Source organism: Sarcophilus harrisii, chromosome 5 (genome assembly GCF_902635505.1).
Source record: "Sarcophilus harrisii chromosome 5, mSarHar1.11, whole genome shotgun sequence".
NCBI classification, from domain to species: domain Eukaryota; kingdom Metazoa; phylum Chordata; class Mammalia; order Dasyuromorphia; family Dasyuridae; genus Sarcophilus; species Sarcophilus harrisii.
This window is the reverse complement of record NC_045430.1, coordinates 252,290,470-252,315,952: the sequence shown is the minus strand read 5'-3', so window position 1 is coordinate 252,315,952 and position 25,483 is coordinate 252,290,470. Positions and strand designations below refer to the sequence as shown.

Genomic DNA, 25,483 nt, shown 5'->3' with positions numbered 1-25,483 from the left:
TTCCAGAGTAACCACAGAGTCGTGGGCATGACAGAAGCCAGAGTCAGCAGACTGACAGAACGGTGCTTAGCACAGGAGAACGCGTGAGTAAAAAAGGAAGCCAAACCTGTAATTCGGAAAGAGGCGGCGCGCTGCTGGCCCAGAGAGTGAAACGTCTGTCGCCGGTCTCCATGTCCCACATGGACACCTCGTTGTTGCCCTGAACAGCTAAGGGAGACACAAGGCCAACAAGGTGACTCGTGGGAGCCTGGCCTCGAGCCTGTTGTCAGAAATAAAACTGAGGCTGACCTATTCTACAGGAGAGGGAAGGAGAGTGTTGGCCACTGCTGGGAGAGCCGTGGGAAAGGGGCTTCAAAAGGGACCCAAATGACTGAGAAAGAAAACATGAAGTTCCTGGGATGGGTGTGAGTCAGGCTAACAGGAGGGAGAGAAGGCCTGGGCCTGGGCCCTCTGTCACTTACAAGAGCCAGGCCGTGCATCCCTTGAAGATAAGAGCCTTTGACTATAGCCCTTGGAGTGGTGGAAAGAGCCCTGGGCCTTAAGTCAGCAAAATCCAAAGTCCAAATGCTTCCTAAGACACTTACCAGTTGGATGACCTTTAAGACAAGGGGCTTAACTTCTGTAAAATGGAAAACAGCACCTACCTCCAGGGGTTGTTGTAAGGATCAAAAGAGATAATGCTTAGGACAGCCTAGCATGTAGTAAGTACTGAGTAAGTGTTGGCTAAATTTACTGAAGTCTCCTTCAGATTTCAACCTCATGAAAACATAGTGCTTTTCTACTTCTCACAGTCACATCTCTGTCCCTACGTAGCAGTGTCCTTGTGCTATATGGGAGCCACAGGGGCCCAGAATGTGCTTTCTCTACCTCGGGCTCCTCCTCTGAGTTCTATTTCAATCCTCTAGACATTATTGTAAATTCCACCTAACACTTCACCTATAAAACTTTGTGGAGGATGCTCCACAAAGACAGCATACTATTTCAGGTCAAGAATAAACAAAGGAACCTTCTGGGCCTGCTACTTTAGTCAATGTAAGGGAAAAAATATATGGCAAGTCAACAAACATTTTTATTGAACACTTACATGTCTCTTCCCTTGGAGTTGATTTTTATGAACAAGAGTGACCCCCTCCCCCCCAAATCCAGGATGAGCTTAGACGCAGCCTATGGCCAATGGGTTGGTTTTACCTGGAGTCACTAGCACCTACACCAGCATTTTATTCCATCACTACACGTCACTGGAAAGTGAATGCCCTGGCAGCCAAAAATGGAAGCCTTTTGGAAATGTAAAGGAAATACAAACAAATGCACATTCTTCTCTATTTGTGTCTCTATAGTTTCACTAAAATCAAGTGTTCTCATCACTAACCTACCAGCTATTTCTCAGAATTCTTCTTTTTTTTCCCCCTCATTTTTAGTCAAAATGAGCCAGGAAAGTTAATCAGAGTGACCAGGCATATCACTTCCTTTTTCATTATTCCAAACCTATTGAGAGCTGGATCAGCAGAGATCTCTCTAGATATCTGCTCCATGAAGAATTTTAATGGTCCCAAAATCAGAGATAAGTTTTTAATGGAAACAACCTCCCATTCCCCCCCCCCAAAAAAACCACTGTCATGACTACAGTATGGAGAATGGCTTTGAGGTGTGTTGAATGAATTCTTTCAGTTGTCACTTGTCAGAACAGCTTTAAATACAAAAGCATGGGAACCACTAGGAACTTCTATCCAAACAATTTCAATATTTTTTAAGGAGGGTCAGAAAAGGGTCCTTCCAACTCTGCAAGCCATAGGGAAGTGTAAAAGGATGAGTTAATCCTTGAAGAGATAAGGATTGAACTACATTAACATTTTTCCATTAATCACATTTTAAAAAAATTTATTCAAACTACCAGTTCCAAGTTTACCTAACCACACTCATCAACCCTAAGAGATTCTATTAATGTTTTGGTAAAATCCAGTTCAAACTATCAGTCTAGTAACACCATTAAAAAGGAAAATGGGACTAGTCTGGCATGACCTATTCTTGAGGTAGCTGTGTGAATCACAGTGATTACTGTTCCTATTCTTTTGGTGAGGGAAAAGGGGAAGCATCGGCCAGCAGGGTTACGTGACTCATCCAGGTCACACAGCTGGCTATTAAGTATCAAGTGTCTGAGGCTGAATTTGAACTGAAGTAGCCAGGGCTCTATCCACCTTGACCCCTAACTGCCCCACTATTCTCAATGTTCAAACACCATCCCTTTAATAATCTGTTCCTGACTTTTGTGAGCAAATGAAGTTATTTTCACTGACTTTCAGTTTGAAGACTCTCCTTTCTTCACTTAACTGAAAATTGGGTTAAGATCTTTCTAAAGTATAAGGATTAGAGTAAAATAGAACTCCTCCACATTTTTGGCTAATTTTGCAACATTTCCCAGGAAAAAAAGAATAATGAACTTAGTGGGCCTTACGGAATGATATTCTTGGCCCAAATACATGTCCCTTGATAACTAAAAGTAGAATCTTTTATAAATGACTCATGCCAAAGGCAAAGTTCTGATCCATGTATAAAATAGAAAATAGAAACCAAAGTTAACAAAGAGGATAAATTCTCAGGAAATCTCTCAAACATTTGGAAAAAGAGCCTCCATCTTACCTGCAATTACCCATGACTGGTACAGAGGATGCATTAAGAGGCGTCTGATTCGGGCCCGTGAAGGATGGCAGTGACTAGAAATCGGCAGCTGGAACCTCATGTCCCAACAAGCCATGGTCCCATTGCTTGTACCTTTCAGCATGGGGGAAAAAGCAACATGATCATCATCTACAGCCACAGTGGAGCCAGGTCACATTTTATTCAACAGGTGAGGAACTCCACTTTCAAGCACCATCTTAAGGCCTCTTGCCTGCAGTTCTTAAAGCACACTTCCCCTAACCACTCTACTACTCAAAAGCCCTCTACTCCACACATCACAGAAATTATAATGAAATCACAGAATGCAGGAAGGGGGATTTTATTCATCAGTTATTTCTGCCAGCCTGCTGAAGTTCAAAGTTGGCAACATCAATCGACCTTGCACTTTCTATCAGGTGGATTTTGGGTAATTTACAGCTAATTTGGGCCTCTCTCTCTCATATATTAGGAGGGAGGTGGGGAGGTAAAAACCACTGAACAGAATCAAGAAAAAATTGCCTTTGTTCCAAGCCTGGAACACAAGAGCCAGCCGGGACTGGGGAGAGGGAAGACACTGAGATCCCTTGAGAACCAACAGAAACAATGATAGGCAGTTTAGAGGAAAGGGAAGGACTGATGCTGGTCTCTGCAGCACTGGCACATCTCTGACACCTTGTAAATAAACCCTTCGAGTCTGGCAGACTCATCCATGGGAGCACAGTTTCCAGTGGGTAGGGAAAGGAGGATGGGGATGTTTAAGGAAGGAAGGGGCCTCTTGGAGAAAGAAGGACAAACAATAACAACTACCCCCACCCTGGGCCTACAAAGAAAGCCAGGTCAGCAACTCTAACCGCCGTCTCAAGCTATCATCCCATGCGTTTGCTCCAATGCAGGAATCAATACCCAGAGGAGACTGCATCCCCTTGCTCAGCTCTCACTCATGTCTCTGTCCCTCCAACCTGACTTTGGGCTCCACTACTTTACTAAAACAACTCTCTCCAAAGTGAGAAGGCTTTCCTCCAAGAGGCCCTCAACATCAGGGAGGTGCTGCCATCATGTGAGGGAGGGTTGGGCCAGCTCCCCTGCCTCACTTTCCCCTCCAGAGCCACCTGGGTCCAGGGGCCAGAAAGAAGAGAGTGACTTGGAGATGGCCCTGGAGGGAATGGGCGACTTTGGCCTTCTTAAAGTAAGATGTCTAACAGGTCTCAGTTTGACTGAGGCAACACCCATTCAGTGATTAAGGCTGGGTAAAAAGGGAGGCCAGAGAATGGCCTCTTTTACCCAGGATTTTTTTAGGGGGGGAGATCTATATTTTCTTTCACAATTATGACTTTTATGGAAATGTTTTACATAATCACATGTGCTTTCTTAATGGGGGCTAGGAGTGGGGATAAGGAGGAGAATCTAGAACTCAAAAATTTTAAAAACAATTGTAAAAAATTTATTTTAAATATAACTGGAGGGGGTAGGAAATACATGAATGTGCTCCCTCCTATTAACAACATTATTGGGGGAAATCTGACTGTTGAGATAATTTTATGACCCAAATGCATTAATTATAAAAAACAAATTTAAGTTTTTCAAAAAGAAGTTCTATAAAAATAATCCAATTTAAATCTAACTGGAGCCTTCTGGTAACTAATGACTGATTTTCTAAGATGTAGAACAGACTGGACCTCAACTTCTTCTTCTCCTTCTATCCACTACCTAATTTCTCATCTTTTCTCTATTTATTAGCAATTCCATTAGTTAAAAGACTCAAAAGACAGAAACTAATTTGTTAATAACATGACTTTCTAAGGAACCAATAAAAATTTTGATCCAGCAAGTAAAACAAGGTTGAAAATAATGGATTAAATTAAGTTTGGAAATTAATTCCGAGTATTAATTATTCATGTAACTGCCTATTTCTATTACCATGGACAAGTAAGTCGGAAGCCACAGGTGGCAATGAATATTTATTTACTTTACTCAATTCAGCTTACCGATACACAGCCAGCATTGGTGGATGTCCACAGCAAATGAGGTAATGAGACCTGATTTCAAATCATGCTTCAGTGTCCATGCGTTACTGGAGGACCTGAGGTCCCAACCAACCAAGGAGCCGTTCACTGTGGCATAGGCCAGAACTAACTGAGCCCCAGAGTTGAAGTGATGCATATCCACAACACACCCGTCCTCCTTCTGGTCTAAGAACCTAGACAGACAAAATAATAAGGGGTAAGGTTTCTCACTACTCAGGGAGTTTCTGCCATCAGCTTCCATTTGCAGATGAAGGTGGCTGCATCTGTCAGAAGATGAGAGGGAGTTATCACGCATGTATCTTACAATATATGTTTCATATATTTGTTTTAACGCTGGCACCTAGAAACAGCCATTCCCTTTTGCTTAGCTCACACTGTTCACTCTAGAAGCTGCTTCGAGATCTTTCAGAAAAGGGTCCAGTATAAATTTAAGAGAGAACTTCTATAGCAACCACCAAAAAACAAGCCCTTCTACCAAATATTCCTTTCCTTAGCCATTCATTTGGCTTCATACCAAGAAGGCTATTGACATTTGGGCATTTCCATTTCCCCAAGAGAAGAACATGGGGCTCACTGTCCCGGGAGTCCAGAAAGTGCCCTTGGATCTTGGCCAACTGGGATGTCAGCAGCGTCTCAGGGGCCATTTCCTCTCCGGGTCACGGCTTCAGCCCCAGCTCACTCCCTTCTTTCTATCTCGGGTTTCATTCGGTTCTGGCCTCTGTGAGGCAATGATCATATTAGAAGTCTTGTTTGTGTTTCCCGGCCTTTGCAGCTTTTGTGTCCACAGGGCTTTGGGTGCAGTTCTGCTCCACCCAACAGCCCTCATCGGACATCTGGACTCATGGTGTTCAGCTTAGGGAAAGAGGGGTATTTGAGGAAGGAAATGAAAAGGCCAAAGGAGAATCTGGAGGATGGGAAAAGGAGTGGTCAGGCCAGTCGGCTCTGGCTAAAGCTAGTGGAAATGGTAAGCCTGGGGAATGAAATGGGCTGTCAATTACAAGAGAGAAGAGACTTGATCAATCCCAGATGAGCCCCAGAGGGCAAAAGGGGTCACAGGTGAAAGTTACAAAGAAAAGATTTCTTCAATTTAAGAAAAAAATTGCCCACCGTTAAATCTACCCCCAGGAATAGTGGTCTGAAGGTCCCCTCCCCTTCTTGTATCTCCTACCTTTGGTGGGATGTGGCCAAGATTATCCCTAAGCAGGTATGGTTTGTACAAAATGACCAGAAAATGCCCTTCTAACTTGTGAAATTCTGTGCTGCTCAAACCAAGAGAATACCAGTTTAGAAACAACTTTTGTTTAAGGACAAAATCCTCTTAATCTAACATAAGTCAGAGGAGGTGGAAGGAGTGTTACACCAGAGTTACTCTATAACCATTCTTAGAACAAAACAGAAATTGCCAAAAGAGAAAAATACCTGCTTTGAAGAGGATGTATTTTGGGAGATTTAGGTAACTTGGAAGCCTCAATTCCAAGAAGCTGCACAGCACCATTATCAGAAGCAATGGCCAGGTAATGAGATCCTTGGCAAAACGTGAGAGTCTTGACACGTCCTCCAATACGTGTGTATGTTAGAATTGACCTACAATAATAATTATTATTATAATTACAAATTCGTGAATCTCTAGTTAAGAACTTCAGATCAATGGTCTATCTCAGAAATAAATATCCTATGTTATTAAAAAGAGAGTTGTAGGTTCTGCACACATATATTGTATCTAGGATATACTATGACATATTCAACATATATAGGACTGCTTGCCATCTAGGGGAGGGGATGGAGGGAGGAAGGGGAAAAATCGGAACAGAAGGAATAATGTTATAAAAAAATTACCCTGGCATGGGTTCTGTCAATAAAAAGTTATTATAATAAAAATAATTAATTAATTTTTTAAAAAAAGACAGTTGTAAATTTCACTAAGTCTTATTTATTCACTAAGTTCTTCTTGTTAGACATAAAACACTACCCACCATGAGCTCTTTCTACCCTTCCCCTTCCTGCAATTTGCATGGATTCACTTCAGTCCCAGCCATCATCTCATCAGAGACCCTGCCATGGCATGGGGGCCCTAATCTCAATTTTCCAGCTCCTGAACCACAATAGAATCAATGCTGCCATTACTGGGCAAAGAGAGGCTCATCTACCCTCTCTGAGTCTGCTTAGTTCCTATCAATCTCCAAACCAAAATAACTCTCCAGAGCTACTGCTCCTTGTTACAGATTGTTGTAAGCTTGAAGCAGAGATTTTCTTTACCTTTATGTATCTACCAAAACTGAGCACAGTGCTGGGCACATTAAACAGTTTATAATCATTTTTTTCTTTCTTCTATTCACTCTTTCTCCATCCATTTCTTTAGTCAACCATCATTTTTTCATTGCAAAGAACAGGTTTTAATGCTAGAGATGCTAACAAAAATAACTAAAACACATGACCTTTTTTAGGTCAGACCTCATGGAGGTTAAAATTTAGCTTTTAGAATTATACACTTGTAACCTAGATTGGATTACTTGTTATCTAGGAGAGGAGAGTGAAAGGGAGAAAGGCAGAAAAATTTGGATCACAAGGCTTTGGAAAGATAAATATTGACTGAATTTGAGGGGGAAAAAAAGCTGTAAAAAACAAAAACAAAATCTGGCTTTTACAGACATAAATCCTACTTAGATAGGAAAACAATGTTTTGTACCCAAGGGCTTATACAAAATGTTAACAAGACCAGAGATACAACAACAGATCTACATTAGAAAGATGTGCAAAAATAAAGTTCAAATTTATGTAGCAATATAAGGTTTTTCAAATACTCTATATACATGACTTCCTTTGATCCTCACAACAATCCTGTGTGAGAAAGACTATTACTCTCATTTTACAATAGAAAAAAAATGGAAGCTCCCAGAAAACAAAAAACAGCTTTCCAAAATAGTGTCATATAGCCAAGTAAAAGTACATGGAGATTATATGGACCTGGAAATATCCAAGTTTTAGTAGGGAAAAACAAAAAAACCTCAGAAACCACTAAGTGTAAGTTAGGAGAAAATGCCAATAGTAGGTAATAAAATGCCTCCTAAGGAACAAACTGGATACAACATCATTTGGATTTATTCTGTACACAGTTAAATACTGAGGAAGATGGCGTATAGGATGGGGGAAGAGACATGCATGCTTGCACGTGTACAATGATGCTTTATTGGCAAAGCAGCTGCCCACATCAACGACATCAATCACAACATACTGCTTTAGGATGAGAAATGGAGATATCACTAAAGAGAATGAGCTGGGAAGATCTGAGCCACTGTATAATCTCAGAATGGGAAGGAACCTTAGAGATCACTTCTCACATTTTAACATCTGAGAAAAGGGAGATGGTTTCTAACAAAAACACAGGGAATTTTTTAAAAATTTATATTTCAATAACTATGGAATTTTGGACATTATTAAGGTCAGTTCCTATTTCATGTTAGGAAGGAGGCTCTTCAGCTTTCCTACGAAGGCACACCCTCTAGCGACCTTTTCTGTTTCTTACCTGGTGGTCGTAGTTTTCCCTTCCATTTTCTGACTATTCCAGATTTTCACTGTGCCATCATTTGAACATGTTGCAAAGAGGGAATGCTCATCAGAGACTCTGATGCGATTCACTGCAGACTTGTGTTCGTGAAGATGTGCGACCAGCAGGCCTTTGGGCCGCCATCCTGAGGAAACGGATACGAGATTGAGAAAAGCAATTCTCTGCCACTGCTCTCCTCATGCTGTCATCGTCAAGTTTAACATACTCATCATGACTGCCCAAATCAATCAACAAGACTTTATTAAGTGGTTTCTTAGTGCCAGGCACTGAACTGTCTGGGGGACACAAAAGAAAACCAGACAGTTCCTGTCCTTAAGGAGTTTTCCTATTAAAAGGGGAAGTGACACATATATAAATGGATAGATCAAGACAGATAAAATATAACCTTAAAGAAAGCTTTATCATCTAAGGTAATCAAGAAAACTTAGAAGACAGAGTTAGAAGGAGTCTTGAAGAAAATCAGGGTTTCTAAGAGGAAGAAGTGACGAGATTGTCCCAATCTTAAGGACAGGTGACACAAAGGCACAGAACAGGAGCTGGACAGTCTCATCTAAGGAACAGCAAGGTTCAACCACAGAGGGCAGAGAGGCGAGTGATGTGCAAGAAGATGGAAAATACAGGAAAGGGCCCATTTAAGAACTTTTAAATGAAAACTAAAGGAGTGCCCATCAACCAGGGAATGCCTCAGCAAATTAAGATATCCAAATGAATAGAAAATTATAAGAAGTGATCAAAGTGATAATTTCAGAGAAAGCTGGGAAGATCTATGTAAGTGGGTGTAGAGAGGAGGGAGGATAATCAGAACAAGTTATGAAATAATAGCACTGTAAGGACAGCTCTGAAAGATTTTAAAATTTTGACTGATGTAATGACAAGTTACAGAAGCCCAATGATGAAACAGGCTCCTCACTGCCTAACAGAATGCAGAACAAGGCATGTCCAATGCAGGTACTTGTTTTGTTTAACTATGTATATTTATGAGACAAGCTTTTCTTTTCTCCAAATTTATTGGGGAAGGGAAGAGAAGAGGAAGGAAAAGAAATATTTAAAGAAAAATTAAAAAAAAAAAATTAAAGAAAAATTTAAAAAAATACCCTCTATTGTAAAATGAGGGTAATAGTCTTTCTCACACAGGACTGTTGTGAGGATCAAAGGAAGTCATATATATAGAGTATTTGAAAAACCTTATATTGCTACATAATCTAATTTCCTATCTAAGTAGGTAAATGGTCAAAGGATATGAACAAATTTCAGATGAAGAAATTAAAACAATTTCTAGTCATACAAAAAAATTCTCCAAATCACTATCGCAAGTTAAGAAAAATGCAAATTAAGACAACTCTGAGATACATCCCATACCTCTCAGATTGGCTAAGATGACAGGAAAAGATAATGATAAATGTTGGAGGGGATGTGGGAAAACTGGGATACTAATACATTGTTGGTGGAGTTGTGAACTGATCCAACTATTCTGGAGAGCAATTTGGAACTATGCTAAAGACTATCAAACTGTGTATTATTGTTCTATAAGAAATGATCAGCAAGATGACTTTAGAAAGGAATGGAGAGACTTACATGGACTGAAGCTGAGTGAAGTGAGTAGAACCAAGAGAACACTGTACATAGTAACAATAAGATCATGAGATGCTCAATTCTGATGGACTTGGCTCTTTTCAACAATGAAGTGACACAGGACAATTCCAATAGACTTGTGAGAGAAGCTTCTATATCCAGAAAGAGGACTATGGGGACTCAGTGTGGAACACAACATAGTATTTCCACTTTTTTTGTTATTCTTTGCTTGCTTTTTTTGGATTACTTGCTGTTTAGGGGGTAGAAATGGGGAGAAGGGAGAGAGAAAAATTTGAAACACAAAGTTTTTGCAAGGGTAAATGCTGAAAACTATCTTAGCATGTATTTTGAAAATAAAGTTATTATTTTAAAAAAATAAAAGGATAACAACAACAACAACAACAAAAATTCTTTCAATGCCAGAGGAGTTTATGAGTTTATGTCTGAGTCTAGGGATAAAAAGGAATCACTGGAATTCACAGACAGAGATTGGGGGCAGGAGTGCACTGAAACAGCTATCTTCTAGAGAATATCCTGGGGTGGTAGGAAAAGACTTGAGCAGGAGGCCAATTAAAAGGTTGCTGCCTCCGACTAAAGTGAGGGCCTGGACCTGGCTAGTAGACAGAGAGAGTACGAGAGCAGTGGGATGATAGAGGGAGCAAGACACGAGCACCAAGACAAACGACAAGCTGCTCTTGCCAAGAAGACCACCTCTTCATTAGACACCAGTACAAAGGAAGGGAGTGGCAGAGGTTATCGGAGGATGTGAGACAAAGAAAAAGAGGAAGCTTCTAGTGGACAGACTTGATACTTTGAGAGGAAATACAAGGCAAGAGTCCTCAGCTAAGAAATTCAAGGGAGAGGGGATCATGAAAGGGAAAAGGAGAAGAAAAAAGTGAGATAACCAATTAAGGAGAAATAGGATTCTCTTGTTGCAGTGGAGGCTCGGTTAAAATTAGGTAACAAATGTGTGAGGACCTACACAACAGTTGTGTTATTTCTTGCAGCCCCATCTAGCTCCATGCGAATGTACAAAGGGGGTATAGGAGCACCGGACACAGGAGGCCTTGGAGCAGAGGGCCATGTGGAGGACGGCAGGATCACCACGGGGGCTGAGGAGGGGATGGGCCAGATAGAGACAAGGTCAGTAGCAGCTGCCAATGGACAATACAAGAGAGAAGAGACTGGAGAATCTGAAGGTGGGAGACCATTCCTTGTGTGCAGGTGCAGCAGACACCATCATCCCCACTGCTACAGCACCATCCCTGCTGTCACCATCCCGATGGGCTCCACGCTCCCCTCACTGGGAAATGACCGTGTGGGCTAGAATGCAGTGCAGGGACTGGGCTGCTGAGGGGCCTCCCTGAGAAAGGGGAGGGCTGTGAATAATGGCCACCAGAAGACGCCCGCAAGCCATGCGATGGATCATGATTGAGAACAAATGACTATCTGGAAGGCCCTGCAGCCTCTCTCACCTTCAGCATAGCCATGCAGTGCAGCGGACCGAGTGCTTCCAGAGCCTCCCACAGCTTCTAGAGGCACAGCATGACCTTCATGGTCTACAGAAATGCAGGACTACTGAATGATTACCAGTGAGGTCAGGCAGTCAGGCGGTACCACAGATCTGAGGGCAGTGGGAGCCAACTTTTGGTTAATTATGTGATCAATATGGCACTTTTGGAGCACTTTCTTTTTTTTTTTTTTTTTTTTTTTTTTTGTTTTAAACAAGGGAGAAACAAGGATTTCTGCCAATACTGGTTAACTACAAAGAATGAAGCTATATGCAAGTTAAGAAATCACTTTTCCTCCCCAAGAGTTCTTGCTCATAATTTGAAAAAAAGGAGCAGGGTTTGTTCTGTACCCAGGATGAGTTGGATTTAAAGGCAATCAGAATACTCTGCCATCATATCAAGACAGTCTGCCAATGTAGGTGGAACATTTCCCTCTGGAAAGAAATCAATTTAATATACCCATCGAAGTGTTCAAAGAAAGAAATTATAAAAGCAAACTCTGGTGGCACACTTCTTGAACCACAAAATTAGACCGTTTTCCTTTGATGGATGAATAAAAGCCAGAGATCTGGTTAAGTACAAAAGGACACTCATAAAGAGATTACCATCAAATAATGAATTGGCAAGTTCAGAACAAACTATTTCTCATTCTAAATGCGCGCTAGCACCATAAAACAGACACACCACAAACACCAGCCTAAATTCTGGGAGATGATTATCATTCCTGAACAACCAGGTGCACCAGTCTGCAATTTCAGAACGGGGAGCCCAACTTACTATAGAGGCCTGAAGTTCCTAATGACATACAAGGACCCCAAAATGTTCACCTTCCATTATGTGTGCAGGTATAAACAGATTTATGCTATCTGTTCTCAAGGGTTTTCAGGTTTAACAACATTGCTAAAAAAAATCTAAAAGCAATATCTGATCATACATATTGTGCCCAAAATACAAATTTCCCAAGTTAAAATTCAGAACTTATCTACAATAGCAGTATGTTTGGCAATTCTAAAAAACACACTTCACTTTTAAAGAGCAAAGGTCATCTTTACCAAGGTGGGGAGCCCTGGGGCCAACAAGAATGGCACTAAGGCCATTACCTGGCGGGGGTGGTTTGCTCTCCCACTCTGCGTTCTCCATCATCTGCTTGGCAATCCTTTCCGCGTGACATTGCTCTCGCTTCTGCTGGACCAGCTGCTGAAGCTCCGTCTTACAGGTTGTAGCCCGTATTTGGTAGGTGGAAGGTAAAACAGTACTGCTTAACACCTGCCCTGCAGGCTTCCTAATCTGGACAGCCGACACGTCGGGAGCCTGTGAATCATGCACAAACACTTGGGTCATGACTGAGACACTGAAAAATTCTAAAAACATTCACAGGAAGGTGTCTATGAAAAAAATTATTCATGTTTCAGAAACTACATGACAGCAGGAGAAAGGAAGTTAAGTCCCCAACAGTAGACCCCACTCCACACCCAGCATATTAATGGGAAGAAGACTGCACTGCATGGGCAGGAATGGATGGTAAGGTTATAATCTGAGCCTTTGGTACGAACATCCAAATCAACATCATCACAAAATCATAGAACTGGCACAAAAACGTCCTAGTAAGTAAATACTTAGGAGATCAGACAAGTAAGCGATCTACAACAAATGAAACCAGTTCTTTAAAAAAAAATTAACTTGGGAGTCCAAAGACCTGTGATTTCATTATGTAGGAATTCCTAATTAAGAAAATCTATCAATGAGTTTTTGAGTCATTAAAAAGTTAAGTGACTTGTTTTGGGTCAGGGAGTCAGGATTGAAATTCAGGTCGTCTTGGTCTTTCTCTCCCTAAATCACTGTCCATCTTCTGGAAAACTGACCTATTTATTCCCTAGGGCACTCCCCTGGGGAGTAAAAAGGGGGTTTTCCTCCCTTCTATTGCCACACTCTTTCTTAAAAAAAATTACCTGTTACCTGAATTCAAGAATCATCTCTATATAGATGATACCTTATTGTGTACCTCTAACCCTAATTTCTCTCCTAAACTCATCATATTGTTTTTTCTTAATTCATTTTCATTTTTTGTTTTTAATCACCTTGCTTTCCCTCAGTGTTCCTCTACCCAACCCCTCCTAAACAGCAATCCCCTAAAATAAAGCTTTTTTTGTTTTTGCTTTAAGAAGGAAAAAAGGTAGAAAAAATAAATTCAACAAAATTGATCAACATATAGAGAAAAATCTGACAGTATAGGTGATATTCAACATATATGGATTTCAAACTCTATAAAAAGTGAGACAGAAGATATCTTTTCTGAGACCAATCTTGTGGTTGATAATTTTTAAATATTCAGTTTTTTGTGGTCACTATTCTTCCCATTTACAATGCTGCTATCAATGTATCTAGTGATTTTCTGATTCTGCTCACTTTGCTTTACATCAGTTCATAAGAATTTCATCATTCCCAGTGAATTGTCCTATAAAATATCTCCTTCTGGGTGTGCTATTGGCTTGGAAAATTCAATACGTTCAAAAGAGCAATCATCAGCCCCTACACTCTTCCCTCAATCCTCCCGACTGAGATACTGAAAAATTCTAAAAACATTCATGTGTTTTGATTGAGGAGAAGTCAATAGAACAAGCACTTACAGAGCACTGACAACATAATGTGCTGGACCAAGCACTTCACAAAAATGATCAATAATCCTGTGGAATAGGTACCATTTTACAGGTGAGGATCTAGAGGCAGAGAGAAGTTAAGTGGTCTGCCCAGGTCACAAAGCAGGGAAAGGCCTGAGGTGGGACTTGAACTCAGGCCTTCCTGCTTCCCTCCTGCCCTATGAGCCGAGCGCCTAGTTCATAATCTTTCTTCCTCTCCCACTCTTCTACAACCTTTCTGGTTTTCCGCTTCTTCCCGCTTCTAGAGCCACCACCTAACATGAGTCACCATCCCAAATGCCCCACTAATGGCAGCCTCCGCCCCCACTGCCTCCTCAAAGTGAAGGAGACACGCTCCTGGGACAGGGGTGCTCACTGCTTTGCTCAAACACATGCTGTGGTTCCCAGAGATCAGCAAACCTCTACTCTGGGTTCTCTTTGCCCACCCACAAGGCCCAGAGAAGTGCCAGCATGGCCTAACTGTGGCGTGTCAGGGAGAAGTCTAGAGCCTGGCGGACAAGTGAGCGCTCTCTCGTACCTGGGGAGAGGATGACAAGGCTATCCCGAGGCCAAGCGAAGACTCTGAACGCAGAGGCTTGCCCGGCTGAGGGGCTTCCTGGTCGCTGGATGGCCCGTGCCCCTTCGGGAGGGCCTGGGGTAGATGAGCAGGCTCCAGTGATCCAAACATGCTCTTCCATTCTTCATTCACATTCGAATCCTGTTTTACATGTTTTCTAGCTGTGGAAATACATCCAAGGAGTGTTACCAGACATAAATGAAGATTGTTGAAAGCCCGCGGGCTCTGAAATCACTCAGGAGGCGACGCACCTAGCTCAAAGGCCAGTGAACCACAAGTTATTTTGTTTTGTGTCTTCTCCAGAACCCAAATGACTTAGATGCCGACTCCAATCTCCCAGCTGACCCCAAGGAGCCCAAGGGGGGCTGGGAGCCACAGCCACTGCCAAGGAGCAGATGAATGAATCAGCCCTAGGCACTGAGAAGACTTTCTCTTTCCCGCTCCTTCCCATTCCCCCAGAGCTAGCTGGGCTTCAAGAACTCCCCGATCACCAGAGACAGCAGAAATGTCATGATTCCAAATGATGGATCAAAGGTCCTAACACTTCTTTCAGAAAAGCAAACTAGCAACAAGGGTGAAAACTTTCCCCCCAGGGCTGCCTCCTGCCAGTAGATGGAAAACAAGGTCATTTTAAATAATGAGCAATACTGTGTAGTGAGGAAAGTACTGAACTGGGAGGCAGAAGACCAAGTCTGCATCCTGCTTCACTGAAATCACCCATCAGGTGGTTAAATGTCTATACAATTACCTGTAAAATGAAGAAACAGAGTCTTGTGACCCTGGCCTCAAGAGGGTCGTGAGCAAAGCACCCGGCGCCTTTTGAAGCATTCTGTGAGTGGGACCCCAGTGTCTAGGCCCAACCACAGATACACAGGACACGCTCTGAAGGAGCAGTGGAGGCAGGGTCATAACCCCAAGCTTCCTGATTCCAAGCATGATGCTCTTTCCACTCCACTGTATATTTCCCAGGGGAAGAAGGGGGGAAAAAAGCAGCATGGAGCTGGACTCATCCTTGGCTCTGATCAGGGTTTTGGGGCACCCTGAACAGGTCACTCTTACTCTGGGCATCTCATAGATGATGAGAGGGCTGGGCTGGATTAAGGGTCAAATGCCAAGAGGCCCTCTAGCATTAGCTGTGACAACTGTGCGTCAGTTCTGAATCTACCACTCTTTGGGTTCCAGCAGAAGGTGGTGTTTGGCATTTAATGTACCATTTGCAAAAGGAGCCAAGAACAATATCCAGGTCCTCATCATCCACCCTAATCACAGTCAGTTTTTTCATCTTGAAAACTATTTCCTGAGCTCATTTAACGTTCAAGAAGTCAAGATTTCCTTTGCTCCTCGCCTTTTCTTATATTTCTAGAGCACCCAAGGGGCTGAGATAGGAGGAGGACCATCTCTATTTGCTGGCTAAGTGCAGAGCCATCGAGCCAGGCCTCTGAACCTCAGGGGTGGATATCCAGTTAGGGAAAGACCAAGATAATTACCAGTCCATAATCTGAGAGAAAAGGAAAGCACTTTGTAAACTGAGAAGTGCTCTGCAAATGGAAAGTACATATCTGCAGCAAAGGAACATTTTATACTAAGGCATTAAAAACCTTTTATTTCATGTTACTAAGTATCAAAGAAAATGGTATCCCAAATGTTCCCCAACCTTAACATTCCATCTCCTGGCTCCACAAATGCTTCCCCCATGCCTGGACAGAACTCTCCCCTGCTTTTGGACTCCTAGAGCCCTTAACTTCATCAAGGGTTCACTACAGTACACCTTTCTATGCATAATCTTTTGGAATCTTTCCAGGGACTATGGACCTACTCTCTTTCCACTCATATCAGCTTGGTTTGTTGGTTTGTTTTTTAACTTATCAAGAGATCAAAAGTTAATTGATCAACAGATCAAAAAATAGATAGTTACACAAATAGACAGAACATATATTTTAAACAGATACATATATACACCCAGATTTTAAACAGAAAGATACAGATATATACATACAATTCATTTCAGATAGACAGTAGATAGCTACAGATATAGATGTCAGATGCCCCCATGAAATGAAAACTTTAAAAAAGGTACCATATCTCATTTCTGTCTATTTCCTCAATACCTCCAAGAACAGTAATTTGTACATAGCTGGCTATTAATGCATGCTGAGCTGAACACAAAGGAAACTGAAATTTTGCCTCCTTTTACACTTTTTATTTATCTTAAGTATTCTTCATGGTACTTATAGATGAAGAAATTGCTCCCTAACAATACAAATCCATTTTTAAACATTCCCTCTCCCGTTATTTCCTCAGTAATGGCAACAAATTACAGAACACCACAGTTTCTGAAATGTCAAAACTACAAGCAACCCAAAAGCAACAGAGAAATGCATTTCTGAGGGTCCCTGAAAACTAAAAAGATACAAAGGAATGCACTGAACAGAGTGACTAAGTAGTTTGGAAAACATTTATATGAGAATCTGAACAAGAATCCCAAAAGATGAGAATGGGCTGTGATCTGTACCAGCAGAGAATAAAATCCCAGATCTAACAAGTACTGGTCTGAAGCAGGATTAAATTAATTACCTTTTAAGTGAGAAATCACACAGTCCATACTATGAAGTAGACAACCAAATAATCAAATCATCTCACTTTCTGTGGACATTAAATTTTTGAAGAATTCATATGGGGCTTTTTTATATTAGTACTGATCTGTTGAAAGCAGGTCAGTTAAATTGCCAATGATAATCATGTACTGAGTAAAAAATAGAGAAGGCATTTACCTCGTTTGTCTTCTGGCTCCTGTCTGGTTTTTACAAGATCAACTTGCCTCCCAGTTATGCCAAGAGCAGCCAAATCAATGACTCCTTTCTGGCAACCATCATGCAGGTGACTCTGGTCCACAATATTGGCCTTCGCTTTATTGGATTTCATCATGAAGTCCTTCAGTGCTAAAAGTTTGTCTTCTTCCTCCTCAGTCATTCCCTACAATGATAAATGAACACTGAGTTTCAGTCATTTTTATAAGAACCAACATAGTGAGGAACAAAGCTCCCCCAACCCCTGCCAACCCAGGGACAAATTTCACCAAGCTGAGAATATCAATAAGATACCAAAAAATATACAAGTCAGCCCAACTTTTCTAAAGAAACTAAAGAGACATTTAAAAAAATTATTCTGAGGAAAAAGACCTCCTTACAGTTCTGGGTTCATTCATTTTCAAAACCACTGATCTGTAGTTTTTAATTGCCAAAATGGGGCCCAATTCCTTTACTTAAAGGAGCTGAAATATCTTGGTCTTCTTAGATAATTCATATATAATGTTCTTGAAATTTGTCACTTTGTAACATTTATAAATCTTTTTTACTTTCACAGTATGACATAATTTTGTAACATAAATTTGATCTTATAATTCTCAGGAAAAATAAAAATCACAAAGTTAATGCCTCTAAAATGGTTAATGACAGCAAAGGATTAAATAGTATTAAAACTAATAAGGTGAATCAAATGGTCACAGAGCTTACATAATAAAACCAGAGGAACCTTGGAATAAATGATCATCTAATGTTAACCTGGGCCACTTGTTTTCTATAAACAACAACATGCATCCAGCTTCTATTCCTACTAAAATATTAATTGCATGTTTAAAGTGAACATTTTTATAACTGCAATAAATCTTGTTCTTTCTGAACATTCTGTGTTCAGATGGTAAAATGGTAGATTGTGTTACTGGCCAGCTCTCAGAAACAGTAACAAAACCTGCCATTTCTTTTATTTCTTTTTATTCTACCTTTCTCTAAGAAACTCACAAAATACAACACAAATCCACTAAACTCCCTCTGATATATTGGGAAAACATATATTTCCTTATCTATAAAGCTAAAGGAAAAAACAAGGGTCTAGAGATTCTAAATCCCACTTTCTAAACTTCAGAATATTCTTCCTCTTGTGCTTTGTGAGAGGTGAATAATAATAATTTTTTTTTTTAAATTAGGGTTTTCATTACAAGCCCTAGATGGAAAGTCTCAAACATTCTAAGCAAAAAAATTCCATTTTTTTGCAATCAGCTATTCCTAAAATGTTCATGTCCTTGGCATGAGTCTGTACTACTCAATCCACTACTTAATACTTTGATTAAATGAGGATGTTCCAAGTGATCTACTATTGCTATTTTAGAACAGCAGAGAAACAGTTGATGATTCTCTTTAAGAGGACAAGGACATAGCTGATAGGACTCTAAAGGACACACATTTTTTAAGCAAACTATATCTTAATCTGTTTAATTCAATTTTCTTGGGGCTAATAACAAATGCTAACATAAAATCACAAACCAATTTGCTTTTTTCTATAATTAAACCCTCATCTCTTCATCAGAACAACAACAACAAAAATCTCAATTGGACAATTTCTTCAGAAAAACCTGAACCAACTTCTATCTTTTTCTCTTTTTGGGCATGTTCTCACTTTGACATTCTGAGCATATGTGCCATTCATCTGACAGAATCAAATCAAAATCTAATGGGAAATGCAAAAGACATGGGGCTGAGTCTATATAGTCAAAGGGCTAGAAAAAAACTAAGGAAGGAAACTGTGAAAAATAAAAATGCCTAACTCGGTTTTGAAAATGAATTTGAAACTTTTCTAAGGAACAAAAAAATTCATTTAAAAACACAGAGATTTTAAATCTAAAAAGATGAGAAATGAGCGAGAGAGGGCCAAAGAATTTCTTTACCCTTGACACAGCACAAGCAAGAAGGTACTATCAAACGCCAAGAGCCTGAGTTCTGTCCAAAAGAACATTTCAGATGATGAACCCTCACTAAACATCTGGAAGACCAAGTCTCCAACTTTTAAAAAGGTTGCATTGGCCATTTGGAATGAATCATTAAAGGTCTCAAGGACAGCCCCCAAGGGCTCACTTAACTTAGGATGCTGTTGGAGTAGAGAACTTTTGATGGAGTGAAAAGTTTTTGAGATATTGTTCAAGGGGGAAAGAAAGAGGTAATGGATGTTTCCCAGGCTTAGCACCTGTCCAAGTGCCCAGGACAGATGCTTAACCCAAAGCAAAAAAGAAGAAAAACTAGGACAAGTGCAGAAAGAAAAGGAGCTTGCTCTGGCGTTTCATTCAGGGCTAACAGCAGGCCTTTGCTGCCACCCCCACCCCTTTTCCACCAACAGGTTTAACTATCCCTTCCCGGGTTCTCTTTTTGCATCCTCAATGAGGATCACATCTATTTCTTAGGGCAATGGAAGTGACAGATTGATCTAAAATAGACCCACCTCTTGCCCTTTTCTGAGCAGCCTGATATAATGAAATGAATAAGCAATAGATTTAAAGAAAATATATTATTTTGTTGTTTTAAATGGAAGTATTAACACCAGGGGAAGCTAATTAAGCCTGGAACATTTCTTTGGTGAGTGCCCTGTTTTACAGGGCCATGGAGGATCAATCTGTCCACCCTGTGATCAGTGTGCCTAGCACCAATTGCGTACTAAAGGAAATGGAATAAATATAGAAATATACAAAGAACTTTGTCTGATTCCACTGTAGCTTTTATCAACAGACTTAAGTGAGATCCTTCCCTCTTCTCTAGAGTAAAGGGGAGAGGGAATGGAGGAGTCAGCTGGCATTGAATTTTTTTGTCTTACAGACAAGGGTTCAATGAAGGTGTAAGTGAATAGCAACAAACAACTATGGTGTAAAAATAAGCCAAAAAAACCCAAGCCAGGGGATAGGTACTCATAAGTATTAATTTTCAGAACACCTGTGAGAGCAATTTCTTCAAAAGCTGTGCGACAGCCGGATCCTCGGGTGGGGGGCAATCAGAAAGAGAGCCATTCCGTTTCTTCTGACGCATCTGCAGATGTCTGAAAAGGCTAGCAATATCTTTGGACCTCAAGGCATAATCAAAGATGGAGCGGCTCACTGGCTCTTGAAGAACACTGAGGAGAACAATCTCCTTATCAATCTGCATTGGAAAAAAGGAAAAATCATCAACCTAGAATGTGACAGAGTAAAATGAAAAGTCAATCCTTACAAATTCTTCAAGGTGAAACAATTATTTCCTTCCTAAAGAAACTCTCGAGATATTCCCATTGTTCAGTGTTTAATGTTCAGAAGAGAAATGAATGCCAGTTCTCAATAGCTGAGTATGAGTTTCTGCTAATGCTTCTTCATTAGGAGTCAATTACTCTTTCCAAGAAAATGACATTGCTAATGAACACACATAAAGCATGAAAACTAAATGGCACATAATAAATGTCTTGTCTTAGACACTTTCATAAGTCACTGATCTGTCTTTATGCCGACTATATCAAAAAAGCACATGACATCCAGGTCTTAAAAACACCTGGAATTATAGTATGAACATTCATAGTGCCATCCAAATATTCTTGCAGCACAACTGTAAGCAGGTCTTGCTTGCTGATTGCATCTGTCAGAAAGCAAGTCAGGCTCTAGACTACCCTCAAAATTGATACCTTCCAAAATGGAAAGAAATCCTTGGGTACAGTCAAATTATTTAATTTATTGAGTTAAACTAAGCATATGTATAATCAAATCTTCTTCACTGCAGTCATACTGATTTCTCAAACACTTAAATGTTGCTAAGAACAAACCATAAACAGATGAAAAAAAAAAATTGAGCTTTTCTTGGAAAACAAAGTGAGTAGTAGGTGTTGATTTCTAACAATTCATATATATGTCCTAGTTATTCCATACTAAACTTTCACAAAATCATTACAAATCATTACAAATATTCTGGCAGCCAGTCCTTAATTTCCTAAGACTCTATCCCTGACTATAACACTGGTTAATTCGATGAGTGGTAAGCATTTAATGAACAAAAAGAAAAGACCCAAAAAAAAAAAAAAAAAAAAAAAAAAAAAATGGCAGTTATGAGAGCTATAATTTCACGGCTAAGTTCAGATAACATTAGGTCCAGTTTCCAGGAGAGTTCCAAACCACTTCAAAAAAGACCTCTTAGAGATAAAAGCACATCCTTGGGACAACTTAAAGCTATCAAAGATTAAGACCTTGGGGATACTCTGTATTTTCAGGTTTTTCTCAATGTATTGATTGATGTTGCTGGAATTTTTTTCTCTTCTTTTTTAATAAAAAAAAAAAATCTCATTCTTTATTTGAGATGGCTGAGAAGAGAAAAAAGGAAGAAATTTAAGCAATATAAAAACAAAAGATCAATAAAAAAGGTTTTTCTTTAAATAAAAAAAATCTCTTTGCTCCTGTTTACTGTGGCCCATATCCTTCCATTTAAAAATATTATGGCAGAAAGTGTTTATAAAGTAGAGAAGCAACAAATCTAAAAAGCATGATGTTTCCTAGGAATAAACAAACCTACTGGGACAAACTGATGGTTGAAAGAACAGCCAAAGAAGCTCAGTTTCCAAAAGATACCCTTTCCAGAGGAGGTTTTATTCCAACAAAAAGAAAGCTGGATTGCAGAGAAAAAGGGAAGAAATACACAAGGGTATGTGATTTTCCAAATGAAGGACATGGTTTCAAATGGCAAGAATAGGACATTTCAAGATCATTTTAGCAGTACCCCATGACTGGCTAAAGCAGCCTGCAACATTCCATTCCGCTTAGAAATATATTTTAAGAATTAGATCTTTATGTGGATGGTAAGTCTAAACTCTCACAAGCTGGGTGAATGGTTTCTGCATATATGACACAAAGACCTAAAGTGTTAAATTCTTGGTGTCTCATTTGATCAAGAAACAATGTAATCATAGCTAGTAACCCAATGCACTACACTTTTTTGATGATTATATTTTCTGAATTATCTTCCTTCTCTCTCCCAAAACTCTTCCAGCAACTAAAAAAGCAAGGAAAACAAAATCCATTACAAATATCTATAGTTATGCAAAACAAATTTCTAGTTTAACCACATCCCCCAAAAGAAGAAAATACACTTCCATCTATAATCTGAGTCTATCACCTCTCTTCTTGTTTAATCTTTCATTCTTGAAGCAGACCAATGACATGAGGAAGTTGTGTTTTAACTATCCAATCCCTTCTCCCTAAGGAGATGGACAGTACATTTCATCAGGAGTCCTTTGGTATTATGATTGGTCACTATGTTGATCAGAGTTCTCAAGTCTTTCAAAGCTGATTATCCTTACAATATTGCTGTTAACTTTGGTGGAGTTGTGAACCATTCTGGAGAGCAATTTGGAACTATGCCCAAAGGGCTATCAAAATGTGCACACTTTCTGATCCACCAATGTCCCTGTAGCACCTCACTTATTTTAATTTTCATTTCTCTGTTAATGATAAGAGCATTTTTTAAATATCCCTTGAGTATTTGGATTTCTTCCTCTGAAAAATATCCATTCATATCCTGTGACAATTTATCAACTGGGGTATGGCTCTTTTTCTTATCAATGAGTCACTTATCAGAGTAAGTTGATGCAAAGATTCTCCCCACCCCACCCTCAGTTTCTTGTTTTTCTTCTTAATTTTAGCTATACTGGTTTTATCTGTAATATATAACCAAAATTATTTCCTAAAAATATGTTTCTATCTCACTTGTTCATAAATTCTTCCCTTATCCATAGCTCTAACAAGTAATTTCTTCCATGTTCCACTAATTTGCTTATGATATCATTCTTATGGCTAAATCATGTATCCAATTTGAGTTTATCTTGGTATGCAGTGCGAGAGGTTGTTCTATGCTTAGTTTCTGCCAGACTACATTCAAATTCTCCCAACAGTTTTGTTAAATAGTGAGTACCTGGTTCAATAGCTACTATTTTTGAGTATCAAACTTTAGGTTATTATGCCCCTTGTTTCCATATACTGTATATTTAATCTATTCCACTGATTAACCTCTTTATTTCTTATCCAGTATGATAATTACAGCTTTAAAATACTATTTAAGATCTGGTCTTATTAGGCTCCTTTCTCATTTTTTTCCCTTTGATTGCCTTAATATTCTTGACTTTTTGGTAGGGAATTTTGTTATTTTTTTTCTTGCTCTATAAAGTAATTCTTTAGTAGACTGATATGATACTGAATAAACTAATTTAGGAAGCAGTATCATTTTTACTACAACAGCTTGGTCTACTCATGAGCAATTAATATTTCTCCAATTATTTAGATCTGTCATTATTTGAGTGTTTTGTAATTGTGTTTATATAGTTCCAATTTGCATCTCAGCAAGTAGGCTCTCAAATATTTTATTATGTTCACAGTTATTTTAAATGGAACTTCTCTTTCTCTTCCTAAAAGATTTTGTTGATAATACACAGCAATGCTAATGATTTATGTGGGTTAATTTTATATTCTGTAACTTTGTGGATGTTAATTGTTTCAATTAATTTTTTAGTTGACTTTTCAGGATTCTCTAAGTAAACTAGCATATCATCTACAAAAGTTAATAGTTTTATATTTTGTACCACATTTTTGGTCACTTTTTTAAATGTTTTTTTTTCCTTTTCTTCTTGCTTTACATGGAATTGCTAAGTAAATAGCAAAGACAATAATAGAAATCTTTGCTCTACTCCTGATCTTATTGAAAAGGCTGCTAGCTTATTTTCAATACAAGTAACACTTGCTTTTAGTTTTAGAAAAGATACAACTTATCATTTTAAACAAGTTCTATGTATCCTGTTCTTTCTTATAGTATTCCACATCCCACCCCCTATGAATGGGTGCTGTCTCTTGTTAAAATGTATTTACTCATATTTTGTTTTTTTTTATTTTTTTTTTTATTACTGATATGATCAGTTAGGTTTCTAGTTTTCGTAATATTGCACTTGACCTATAAACATGACATAAATTTGGCTTGGTCATAGTATACAACTTTTGCTGTAGTTCACTACTGTTTTATTTTAAATTTTTGCATCAATATTCATTACAGAAACTGGCCTATAGTTTTCTTCTGTTTTCACTCTTTCTTGTTTAGGTGTCAAGACCATACGTATGCCATAGAAGTAGTTCAGTAAGACCCCTTTCTTTATTTTCTTAAAAAATTTCTATAGTATTAGAATTTAAACATTTGGTAGCTAGGTGTATATCAAAATGAACCTGGGCTTTTTTCCTTTGGAAGTTTGTCCATCTCTTTTGAACAACTTCTTTTTTAAAAGAGGGCTATTTAAGTATTCTATTTCCTGTTTTGCTGATTGAGGCAATTTATATTTTATAAATATTCAGCCATTTGATTTAAATTGTCAGTTTTATTGGCATACAGTTGTGCAATCATTCCTAAAATTGCTTTTATTTTTCCGTCATTATTTGTGAATTAACCTTTTTTATTTTTGATACTGGTAATTTGGCTTCTTTATTTTTTTAGTCAACTTAGTCAATATCTCCCCCCCTCAAAAAAAAAAAATCTCCTAGTTTTATTTATTAATTCAATCTTTTAATTATCAATTTCATTAATCTCTCCTTTGACTTTTAGTATTTCCACCTAAGTATTTAATTTGAAGTTTTTAATTCATTCATTTTCTAGTTATTTTAAGTATATACCCAATTCACTGATCTGCTCTCTTTTACTGATGAAAGAGTTCAGAGATAGAGATTTCCCCCTAAACACGGGCTTTGAATGAGTCCCACAAACTTTGGTTTGATGTCTCATTGTTGCCTTATCTTTAACGAAACTAATTTCTGATTTGTTCTTTTACCCACTCATTACAGAGGATGAAGTTATTTAGTTTCCAATTAAACTTTAATCACTGTGATGACCAGTTCTGATGGATCAGGCCATCCTCAGCAACGAGATCAACCAAATCATTTCTAATGGAGCAATAATGAACTGAACTAGCTATGCCCAGAAAAATAACTCTGGGAGATGACTAAAAACCATTACATTAAATTCCCAATCCCTATATTTATGCACACATGCATTTTTGATTTCCTTCACAAGCTAATTGTACAATAATTCAGAGTCTGATTCTTTTTGTACAGCAAAATAATGTTTTGGTCATGTATACTT

The 25,483-nt window shown here is 39.1% G+C and overlaps 1 protein-coding gene across 3 annotated transcripts in view; it reads right to left on the bottom strand.

The window, feature by feature from the left end:
• PIK3R4 (phosphoinositide-3-kinase regulatory subunit 4) overlaps nt 1–25,483 on the bottom strand; it is a 54,549-nt gene that overhangs the window by 3,434 nt on the left and 25,632 nt on the right. For all 3 annotated transcript variants that reach the window (XM_031940202.1, XM_031940205.1, XM_031940203.1), the window contains 9 exons: nt 20,294–20,497; nt 17,312–17,513; nt 14,502–14,701; nt 12,428–12,638; nt 8,203–8,368; nt 6,099–6,263; nt 4,641–4,852; nt 2,638–2,769; nt 107–207 (listed from right to left, as the gene is read on the bottom strand). In XM_031940202.1, coding sequence (XP_031796062.1) covers nt 107–207; nt 2,638–2,769; nt 4,641–4,852; nt 6,099–6,263; nt 8,203–8,368; nt 12,428–12,638; nt 14,502–14,701; nt 17,312–17,513; nt 20,294–20,497 — 1,593 coding nt within the window. The remainder of the gene's footprint in view (nt 1–106; nt 208–2,637; nt 2,770–4,640; nt 4,853–6,098; nt 6,264–8,202; nt 8,369–12,427; nt 12,639–14,501; nt 14,702–17,311; nt 17,514–20,293; nt 20,498–25,483) is intronic.